At 47.4% G+C, this 12,018-nt stretch overlaps 1 protein-coding gene across 5 annotated transcripts in view; it reads right to left on the reverse strand.

The window, feature by feature from the left end:
• Window positions 1-12,018, reverse strand: part of LOC135911670 (neprilysin-1-like) — a 109,551-nt gene that overhangs the window by 76,689 nt on the left and 20,844 nt on the right. For 4 of the 5 annotated variants that reach the window (XM_065444007.1, XM_065444009.1, XM_065444008.1 and 1 more), the window contains 2 exons: window positions 7,020-7,169; window positions 2,364-2,501 (listed from right to left, as the gene is read on the reverse strand). In XM_065444007.1, coding sequence (XP_065300079.1) covers window positions 2,364-2,501; window positions 7,020-7,169 — 288 coding nt within the window. The remainder of the gene's footprint in view (window positions 1-2,363; window positions 2,502-7,019; window positions 7,170-12,018) is intronic. The other variant, XM_065444011.1, reaches the window with a different exon arrangement.

The raw sequence follows: 12,018 nt of genomic DNA on the forward strand, positions 1-12,018 counted from the left end.
ATTTAAGGAAATTACGACGGACTCACTGGTATCATTTCCAACTACAACCTAAGAAAACAAGTGAATCTTCGTAGCCAACTCAGCCTTACCTGCTTTGTCAAAACGATAGCACCGTTCAGACGTAGTGTGGCCGAAGTGCGAAATTTTTTATGTAGAACATGCTGCTAGCTCGTGGCGTTCCGGAAATTACACAGGAAGTTCCTGAAGCTATCGAGCAATGTAGCCTGACAAGACATCACAGGAGCAACGTGTTCCACTCGAAGACTAATGGTCTTACGGAACACCTAAAACATGACTCGAACATGGAACAGATGACATGGGATGTTCTCCTTCAATTTGCTTACAATACGCTCGTGTAAGAGATAACGCACATGACGCCGCTGAAGCTGGCTTGCAGAAGGAATGCGGAAAAAACGCTCGACAACATGCATCCACACTTCACCGACGAAGGCAAGCTTGAGGTCGCCGCCTATCTCTAGCCCGCCGAAGGAGCCCCAAACCTCGCCCGCCTGCGTATCCATCACCAGCAAAGGACGGACAGCCAACACAACAACCTTCGCAAAGATGGCAAATGTTTTTTTTTATATTGAGGGTAAGCGTTATATGTCCCCGAGTTTGGGCATGCAATTGAGCACCTCCTGTATAAGTAAGTGGAAAGCGTCCTGAGTGGAAGGTTTTGCGCGTAAATCCATCAAGGTGATAGGCAAAAGGTTTTCTTTATGTAACTTTGGAGCCGATTATGAATCACGAGCTCGTAGAGTTTGCCGATACACGGTTTTAGTGATATGAGCCTCAAAGCTCGTCGTGCAGGTGGTTTGCCTTCTTTAGGCATAGTTATTATCTTGGCTTCCTAACATTCCGGAGTAAGTTGGCCCTTCTCCCAGCACCGTTCTTTAATGCGCAAGCTAAAATGTTCTAGGACCGCGCCGCTGAGATTGCGAAACCCGAAGTTTGCGATCCTTTCGGATCCCGCGGTGGTGTCTCTGTTGGCAGCCTGAGCCGCCGTGGATACTTCCGCCTTAGTTAGTGGTGCATCTAGTTCACGGTTGTCCGTACTATGATACTCCGAGTTGTACGGTGGTACACGATCTGTTCCTATGTATCGTTCGGTTAAAGCCTTAGTTAATTCCTGGTCTGTGCCCGGAAATGCGTCAGATCTTTTCTCTAGGGTCCTGTTCCCCACCGACTTGCACTTGTCCGGCTTTCCTGAGCACCTCCTCATACTGCTGAGCGCCGCCCACGTTCGAGAAGAGACCAGGGTGTCTTTAAAAGAGCTACAAAACGGTATCCAACCGCCGGTGGCCAGCCGCACTGCGTAACTGTTTCCCTCCTCCAACAAGGCCGATATGTGTTTGTAAAGTTTTCGCTTCAGGCGCTAGCACTTGCATCGTTTCAACACACTACATCTACAGTCCCACATGTGCAGCATGTGTTGGTCGTTTGCGGATATTTCTGCTGTGAGCGCGGCCTTAGAATTTTCCGCGTGTCGTCTCTTGGATAAGCGTTCCTCACCCATTGACGGTCCTAGACATCTAATGCGGGAGAGGGCGCTTCCCAAATGTCGCCTAATCCGTATGTACGACACTACCCGCGACCTGCGTGGTTTCAGCGATTCGACTGATGTGCTTATAAAGAAGTGATCGCTACGTAAATTTTCATGTAGGTTCATTCACGTCACATTCCAAATGATGAGTGAATGTTAGGTTTGGGAATGTATCCCTACTGAAGCTCTTCCCTAATCTTGTCGTTGCCGTTTGTAGTGTTGCCCATCAAAAGCCCAGCTTCTCTGACATTTGTTCCAGTACAGCCACCATGAGGGAGTCTCAAATATACTCAGGAGGTATCGGGAGCATTACAATCACCCGCTACCACAAGTTGACCTTCTGCACCTGCTGACAATTTCGCTTCCGAGGAAAACTCAGCGAAACCCTCTCGTTCGCTTTTGGGAGGACAATAAACGCTTAGGATGTGAGTACGCTCCTTCCGCCTCTTTGGGTACGGTTGCTAATTATTTGTTGATTGGTCTCAATTTGACCGTGGTATCTAACGGTCACAGTGATATACTTGGGCACCAGTGTTGCAACGCGAAGACAGTTTGAATTTGAAAGAATGTAATATCCTGAGCTTATAAAATAGGTTCCCATATTCCTCTAGAAATAACACATCAGGTGGAATTAGTGATAAATGGCTATGATTCTGGAGTGCTGCCAATCGTGAGTGAAAGGTGTGGCAGTTTGTTTACCCAATTTCTAATTGTTCAGAATTTGGTGTTAAGCATGCTAAAACAGTCGCGTGTGGGACACAAAACAGTCGCATTTTCTAGCACATGCAGCAGGCATAGCAATGGAGTGTCCCGTGCTCACCTCGTAACGCTTGGAGTTGACCATCGTCAAGCAGGCCTGAAAGAGTGCCACCGCCTTCTGCCAAGCGGTCTGTCCTGTGGCGGGCACAGTTGTGGCGCGAGCGGCAGATTTCGCAATGCGTGCAATCTCCAATGTCCGCTGCACATGACACGGGCAGACGCCTATAGGTCCCGTCTTACGATCACTTCAATATATATTTACTTAATAAGGTATAGAAACAATACACGAGACGGTTACATTCGGGATCAGCTTGCTTAGACTTCATTCCGATCAGTTCCGGTTTTGGGAGCATCAATTTTTAACTGTCTGCAAACACGCGAATCGGTTCGGCGCCGTCGATATTATGCCGCTTAGTACTGTTGAACTGTCAAATTTCATAAGCAGGACCTAGAAACGGGCTTACTGGCACATGGAAGACAAGCAATTGATGTTTGACATGAGTATCTATTAGTTGAGTTGATTGCTAGGCAGCAACAGCTGTCATTCACATAAAGACGTGAACAGTCTTAGGAAAGTGCTGCATAACGTCCTCCGTATAAGCGTTATGTCCTCGGCTCAGCCCAGAGCACCGTATGTAAGCGTTCTTTCAAGCGCGCTCATGCGTGACAAAATGCGGCGGACGCCCTGCTTAAGGCTGTATTCGGCCAATGAGCAAACGCAACGTTTATATGCAGCCTGCAAATTTGGCGTCCAGAAAGCACACCGACACGTTGAGAGAGTGATACGAAACAAAAGCTGAAAGCGCGGTGAGAAGAATCATGTGAAGGAGAAAGAAAAGCGAAAGGCAACACTAGAGCAAAAATAGACTAAGAAAGAAGTCGTCGCCTCTGGAGCCTCTGTGCATTGTTTTGACGGCGGAAGGGGTGTTACGACCGCTCCGGGCCGGGAAGTAGCGAAACATGGTGTGAGCCGGAGGATGAGGTGATTATTGTCGGCGCCAATTAAGGTCATTTCTTTGTGCCGACGCCGTTATGCGACGGCGTTCGTGTTGTGAATTCATCTGCCCGCGTTAATAAAAGCTCTCGGTGATCTCAGTAATGTTCAATTCTACCGATGTTACCACACATTGCAAGAAGTCGGTGCAACTTCGATAATTCATCGCAGTGAAAAAACCATGGTGGTTCAATGGCCATCTGCGCTGGATCATCGGGCCCTAGGAGTGGGCACTGTACAGCTGCGAACCAGTGTCATTTGGGTAGGTTGTTTTTTGCTTACCATACTACTAGATGCCTAATTAATATCTGCCACTGCATTATTCTGAACCAACAGATAACGAGGCATTGATTTCAACATATGAACGTACAGTACTAATGCGGACACGTGCACTAAAGTTTTGGCGTGTGAACTAACTACAACTGCAGCTGTAGTTCCATTCCAGTTTGCTCGAATTGCGTCATTGCCTGAGGTATTTTTATTTCTTGCGTGTCCTTTCGTTGAAATTTCATAAGGGCGTGCGCTTTATTGCGCCGCTAGCAATCCCGTGTTTCTAACCATGAAATCTATTTTCTTTATCCCCTTCGTGGACATCGCAAAATGAATTTGTCGCATTTCGTAGTTTGAGTTTGCCGAATGACGGTTTTATTTTGAACAATTTTCTGGTGTGTTACGCAATTTCCTCTGTGTAATATGTATAATGGTTTGATTTCTCGCTATCCTGTTGTATGTACGTGTCGGTCGGGTTCACGGGAATTCAAAGTCCAATTTTTCGCCAAGCTTTCTTGACGCAAAAGTGGTCATTTAACTCCAATGGCGCAGCACCACCAACGTGTCCGTTTGCGCTAGAAGCAGAATTTCCCACAATATATGTTGAAGAGGAGCAGTACACTCGTTACTTGCAGGGGCGAATTTCTATGCCACTAGCAAAAGTTCAACGCCTCGATATCTCATGACGAGCCAGTACTTTCAAGAGTTGATGCAGACTGAAAAATCTGTGGGCTTCAGTACTTGCGTCGTTTCATAATGTTCTCACAAAGCCGCGCTGCATTGTTCATTGCCAAAAAACTATGAAAAAAACCAAAACAAATCAACAAGTTGGACATTTTGCTTTTCTGTAGACGTGATTGCTTGGTAGTGCTGGTTTTAAGTTATGAGCTACTCACTGCCCCCAAATTAGCCCTTCATAAGACCTTTAGGATGAGCTTTTCTTTCTCAACTTATCACATTTCTGCACTTTCTTTTTATTCTCTCCTAACTGAATTTTTTATGCGAAGCATATTACTAGGGCTCAACCCAGCTCCTCAGGCGCGGCGGTGTCAAATTTCAAAACACGTCACTTCTCGACAGCCAAACCGAGACTCAACATGGCGTATAATGGCGGCCGTGCAGCAGGCATTAGAGCCCCCGAATAATATCCGAAACGGTAACCGCAAGAGCGCCACCCATTGGGCAACGAATAAAGTGATCAAATACAGGAAGTATGCCGAGAAAAGAAGGTACCAGGAAGCTAATTGTAACTCCGTAATTTTGCCTTGAGTATTCGTAAGTACCAAAAATAGTGCCAAATAGGCAGAATGTATTCAATATTCTGTTCTCTGTCAGTAACACAGCGACGCTATTTGCCAGATACCGAAAGTAGCCCGGCTGCCCACGCTGTGGTGTTACCGGGACCTATCTTTCGAATTGCTCAAACATAGGTGACCAAATTTTGGGAGCAGTTTTTCCCTAATCAAGTGTTCTTATAGCACATTTCTTGCCTTTTGCATTGCACAGAACATCAGAGCTGGGGGCAACGCACCGCATTAGTTTACCTATGCGTATGGAAAGTCTCCTAAACGGGCCCTCCCACCATTTTAAAGCCGCCAGGTTCTGCATCAGAATGCATTCATTGTGTTATACCACGGTGACTTCAAAAATAATAACAAAAACTGACGCGGGTCTAAGAAATTTTTTCAATTTGCAAATTCTTTATAAATGCAGAAGACGGAAAGAGGCATGCTATTCCGCATTTCATTCACCCATTGAGGACTCTGGCGGCATGCAATCAAAGCGCGGCGGTATCGCCGTATCGTGGTACCGGACATTTCTTTTTTTCATTGTGGTCGTTGTATTCTCGCTTGATATCGTGGCTCCATCTAGTTATGGAACATGCAAACGCACCTTCTCACTTGGAGTAAGTTTTATAAATAGCGATCGAATGTTTGACAAAAAATGCGGAAACGTCTTTAGACACTGTTCATACGTACGCACTATGTGCAAATGATTATTTTTGAAATATATTTTACGTGTACAGCTTTCGGACAGTGCACCTTGTGTAGTGGCGAACAAAATTAATTTGCATTGCACACTGCACAGCTTTAAAATGCATAGAACACACAAGGGAAATATACGTGGTAGGGAATCATTCATACAAGCCCATAGGTTCAATACATGGTGGTTTATCGACGGTTCGTGAGACAGCGTCATCTATCGGACGAGGGAACTCTTTCGGAGGAACGAAAAATAATGTGACGCCACGTTTGTTAACAACAGAAGTGACGTAATTTTGTTTTCGAAGGCGCAAAACTTGTTTTGGTGGCCTGTCCTGTGACCTGTATATTAATATGCCTCGCCATACGACTTGATGGGCGTTTCAAGCTTTCAGCGCGGAAAGCGATACAGGAAACGCACAGCCGTGCGGTTGTAGGAATCGCACTCCTGCACTAAACATACTCTCTTTGGAGGTCGACAATGGCTTTAGGTGTAAGTGCAGGTCCTATCGTCTGATGCCAAGCCTGTCGGCCAACGCAGTCGCACGAAAACAACTAAAGTAAACAACTGACGGTCGTAATTCACTACTTTTGTCTGAACAGGTTAAGAAGCAATGAAGCTACCCACGTCACCACATTCAGAACAACGTCGACAAGCCTAACAGCACAACGTGTGAGGGGGCGTATTGTAACAGGTGAACTTTGGGAGCGCGCGTTTCTTCACACTTAAAGAGCTGCATTGCATAGCAAGTGACAGCGGCGTTTAAAATGCATTTAACGATTAAAATAAAATAAAATAAACTTCTCCTTTATACACTCGTCACGCATATATAAAATTGACCAGGCATTTTATTTTCATTGAATCAATAAAACTGGGTCTTTAAAAAACGCTTCTTTTCTTTCCCATTGTTTGTTCCCTCGATATACAGTCTGGCTTCAATCGCTGCTCCCATAACCACCCTTGCTAATGTCGGCGACAAATTGTTCTAAACCGCTTTTCGTCCGAAGCTCTGCAACCTACTCGTATCAACCTTGAAACACGTCTTCATTTCTAATGTTTTCCTTGTATACATAGTACAAACACGCAAGATATAACCTTCATGCCGAACCTATCGAAACAAATAACATAAGTCTGATGTCCTTGCGTACGATTCGCTGCCGAATTTCTTTCCTATATGACGCTGAAGTCGGCGTGGATACTGATTTCATAAGCAAATAAAAATATCAAATGCCTCGATTTTCGCATTTTGCCCTTGCGCTGGAGGCATTGCAAGGTCCCCTAATAAGGAAACGTAAAATTTAAAACAACGTGCGTATAAAGTAGACCTCGGTCTTCGGCACATGTTAAGTTTTTGGGAGCACAGTGATGTCGTATCTGTCACATTATTTCTTCTTTCAGCATTATTTGAAGCCACATTAGAGCTGTGCAACGTTAGCAGCTAATGTCGACTACGCGACCTTTATGGCTTACTTTGTACGTTAGATATGGACCCTTGTAATCATCGCACACGAACTGGTAGAAATCACGGCAAGGGTCCACTGTATGGTCCATCTTCACCCTCAGCCACTGCTCCAGGACCTTGCAGTCATTGGTGGTGCATGCGAAATGTTTAGCTGTGCTCTATGAAAAGAAAGGAAGGCCGCAAAAAAAGAGTACATATGAGCTACAATTCCGGCGTGGCTATATATACCATCAGATATATACAAAAATAGGTCTGCTTTCATTTTTAATTTACAATAATGATATAAAATTAAATATTATTTCAACAGTTCGCCTTTTTGCCGATGATTGTGTCACTTAACGACGATTTACTGGTTAAAGGAATTAATGGCATTCACGACACCAACAGCATTAACACCATCAAGTTCCACGGCGATAAAAGCATCCCGGGCAGTTCTCTTCTTCAGAGGGCGAGGAAAAGCGCTTTGGGCACCATGTCGATCCGCTGTCTGTTCATCACGCAGGTATGTTACCTTGCCGATTCTCAGTGCATCTGTTCTGCTGATCCATATATGCTGCTCTTCCCTCGCCCGCATGAGTGCCACCATAATTGTGCCTATATTTCTTTGTATTCTGCTCTATTAAATGCAGTCCGCAGGCTTTTGTGGAGCGGCGATGTGGAAGTTGACCCTGATCCCAACGCTAGTTGTCAGAGCAATCCTGCCTCCCAAATCTGGTTTATAGATGTGAAAAAACAACCCGCAGTAGTGGAAATGCTCACTGAACTCCTAAACGGCCAATGGAAATTGGATCTGCGCATTACCGAAATCAAAATGTTTCAATTATCTGTCAACACGAGGTTTGAGCCTTTGAAAGCTCGGGTATCTTTTCTGGAGTCCAGCTCAACGTCTAGTGCTGCACAGGCTTCTAATGACAACTTGTACACTCAAATCCAGCCATTAAAAAACGCTATCTCAACTCTCCCTTGCAGAAACGACAATTGAGAAAACATTTCGCGTATAAACATAATTATGCTTGGTCTCAGCGAGGGCCCTAACGAGAATTATGAGGAACTTTCTTGCAGCCTTCCCACGTGGTTCCAGGACACTCCTAAGATCGCGTATCCGTGTATCGAAAGGTGTCATAGACTCGGCAACAATTTCAGAGGTCACTCATATCCTGCTATTATAAAACTCCTGGATATTCTGGATAAGGTGCTGGTGCTGAGGAATTTTCATTAACTTAAATAAACTAGCTTTCGTGTCTAAGACGACCTCTCGCCACAGGTTCGCAATATTCGCCAGAAGCTCTGAGAAGAGTCCTGCTCTGATAGGGGTAGTGACTCATCTGTCCAACTTCCATTTGATCATGCATTTATTGACAGGGTACGTTACGATTGGGATAGCACATCCAATACTCTCGTCAGATCTGCTGGCTGCACTAAAGCCACCGGAACATTTCCTAGGACCAAATCCCCTTGACTTCGCTGTACTGGCAATAAACTTTCCGTTTGAAAAGGTAATACAGAAAGCCTTGACAGCAATTTCTCTAAATTTTGTTCATTGGTATCATCTTACTCGCTACACATTATCGGTGTAACTGTGACCTGGTTACACGCTGTTGTGCATGATTGTGAGGTACCCCCTCCCCCCAACCCCAACTCTCAAAGTGGTTCGGCGAGAGAAAAATTCGGAAAATGAGGTGGTGTTGCTCTATTTCTTCAATCTAACCTTCACTTTTCTGTACTCCTTGCCACAACTGATACTGACTCTTTGTGGTGCGAAGTTCAACTTGAAAATATTGCTACGGAACAGCCGCCACAGTGTGGCTGCACTGAGGAGAAGAAAGACGACGTGTCCACCGCTTGATATAGCGTCGCCATCATTGCCACCATTTGTCTACGTGTAAATATATTGTAAATAGACTCGTACGTCAGCTACACGTAACATTAATTTGGTGGAGGTGGACATTCCCCGTACCCGTCATGGAGCTTCGCAGCGGTCGCAATGGCGACAGTGCAACTTCGGCTCCTGCTGGCGGCACTTCATCTACGCAACCGTCTCCGCCTGCAGCCCCGACCTACGCCGCCATTACCCCACCTCGGGATCCTGGTGTTTTCAGCGGAGTCGGCAGTCCTGCTGTTGATGACTGGCTCCGCTTATACGAACGTGTCAGCACCAATCACAGGTGGGATTCGACTATTATGCTCGCGAACGTTCTTTTCTACCTCGACGGAGTTCCACTTGCATGGTTCCAGACTCACGAAGAGGAGATGTCAAGCTGGGATCTCTTCAAAGAGGAGCTTCGCGACCTTTTTGGCAATCCCTTCAGACGTCAAGTCAATGCCAAGAAAGCCCTAGCCACACGTGCACAGACGTCGACCGAGTCCTACGTGTCCTACATTCTCGACGTCTTGGCCCTTTGTGCCAAGGCTGACCCGACCATGTCTGAGGACGATAAGGTAAATCATGTCCTCAAAGGGATTGCTGACGACGCCTTCAATTTACTGGTGTTTGCCAACGTCACCAGCATCGATACGATCCTCAAGGAGTGCCGCCGTCTTGAGCATGCTAAAAGCCGCCGCGTATCCCAGCACATCACGCGACTTCCCAACACAGCTGCTACGTCATCCTGTGACGACCTCTTCCACCAGCCGTCGCGATGTGACAACTTGACCCGCATCATTCGTCGTGAGGTCGAAGCGGCACAACCGGCGGCCCCTTCATTTCCGTCACCTGATCATTCTCCGGTGACAATCTCCTTGATCCAGGCCATCGTCCGTCAAGAGTTATCCAACGTCGGCCTGCACTCAATTCGTTCCGCATGCTCGGAACATCTCTCTCCACGCACGGCCCCACCGCGCCCTTCTTACTGGTATGGATAGCGCAACCCCTCCGAATGGCGAACCATGGACGACAACCCGATCTGTTTTAACTGCCGACGCATTGGACATGTCACTCGCCACTGCCGCAGCCGCTGGACTTCCCCGACACGCTATTATCCTAATTACCACCCTCGCCCCTCTAGTGCGTCCTTTTCCTTCGCCCCTTCTATGCCGACCCCATCATCTGACCCTGCGACGCCTTTGACACGACCCCGCTACTCCCGTCGCCTTCTCCCTCCCGTCGTCAATCTCGCTCGCCCCCGTCTCGCCGTGCTCCTTCTCCGACCTACTCGCCGCACCCCCGACCGGAAAACTAGACAGCGCAGCTTCTGGAGGTGAAGCTGCAAAGACGACATTGGCTCAAAATCCTCGCTTCACCTTACCGACGAACAAGAATCTTTTGGACGTTCTCGTCGACAATTTTCCTGTGTGCACGTTGATTGACACCGGGGCGCATGTGTCCATTATGAGTGCTGCTCTTCGCCGTCGGCTCAAGAAAGTTCTGATGCCTGCACCGAACCGATTTTTACAAGTCGCCGACGGAGGGACTGTCGCTATTGCTGGCATGTGCTCTGCCCGACTCACCATTGCTGAGAGACACACCGTCGTTCTCTTCAGCGTCACCGAGCTTTGCCCTCACGAACTCATTCTCGGTCTGAATTTTCTTGCCCATCATTCTGCCCTCATTGACTGTTCTGCCAGCTCACTTCGCTTTGACTTGCCTCTTCTTGCCGACCCTGTGGACCCGCCTTCCAGCCATCTGAGCTGCATAGATTTTATTCGCCTACCACCTCACTCTATGACACACGTAGACTTGTTGTCCTCACCAGCTGTACCTGATGGCAATTACGTGGCCACACCAATTCCGGCCGTTATGCTTACACATGGTGTTATCGTGCGGCACACTGTGCTGAAAATTACTGGCAACCGCACCTGCCTTCCACTCGTCAATTTCGCGCTAGCCGCGCAAGTTCTGCCTCAGGGGATCTCCTTGGCTATAATTCGCGCTTTGCAGCATGATGAGGTCAAGCCATTCACAGCGGAAGATCGTTACAGCTCAGCCCATACCGTGACGTCATCGCACAGTACTGATGTCGACATTAAGAAGATGGTCTCCTCTGACCTTACACCTGCTCAAGCTGCAGCCCTTTGCCGCGTTCTTGAAGGCTATCGCGACATTTTTGACTTTGACAATCGACCCTTAGGTCAAACGTCCGTCGTGACCCATCGCACAAACACTGGCGATGCGAACCCTATTCACCGACGTCCATATCGTGTTTCTGCGTCAGAAGGAGCTGTTATCCAACAGGAAGTCAAAAAGATGCTTGCAAAGGACATTATCGAGCCTTCCTGTAGTCTCTCGGCTTCTCCCGTCGTACGTGTCATAAAGAAGGATGGAACGTGGCGCTTTTGTGTAGATTATCGCCACCTGAACAAAATCACAAAAAAGGACGTGTACCCTTTGCCACGTATTGATGACGCTCTACACTGCCTGTACGGTGCCACTTGTTTTTCTTCTATCGACTTACGGTGCGGATACTGGCAGATATCCGTCGACGACATGGACAGAGAGAAGACTGCATTTGTTACCCCTGACGGCCTTTATCAGTTCAAGGTGATGCCTTTCGGTCTCTGTAAAGCGCCCGCCACCTTCGAACGAATGATGGACTCTTTGTTTCAAGGGTTCAAGTGGTCCACCTGTTTGTGCTATCTGGACGACGTCATCGTTTATTCACCCCCATTTGACACGCATCTAGACCGCCTTTCAGCGATTCTTGACGTGTTCCGCCGCGGCAGTCTCCAGTTGAACTCGTCAAAATGTCACTTCGCTCGCCGCCAAATCACCGTCCTTGGACACCTCGTGGACGCCAGAGGCGTGCGACCTGACCCGGACGAAATTCCCGCCGTTACGAACTTTCCTGTTCCGAAGTCTACCAAGGACGTTCGTAGTTTCGCAGGGCTGTGCTCATATTTCCGACGCTTTGTGAAGGATTTTGCGACCATCGCCCGTCCCCTTACCGACCTCTTGAAGAAAGACGCTCTATTTTCTTGGGGACCTGACCATGCCGCATCTTTTTCGCAGCTCACTACTCTCCTTACCACGCCTCCAATTCTGGCGCATTTTGACCCGTCTGCTTCAACGGA

Source organism: Dermacentor albipictus, chromosome 2 (genome assembly GCF_038994185.2).
Source record: "Dermacentor albipictus isolate Rhodes 1998 colony chromosome 2, USDA_Dalb.pri_finalv2, whole genome shotgun sequence".
Classification (NCBI taxonomy): domain Eukaryota; kingdom Metazoa; phylum Arthropoda; class Arachnida; order Ixodida; family Ixodidae; genus Dermacentor; species Dermacentor albipictus.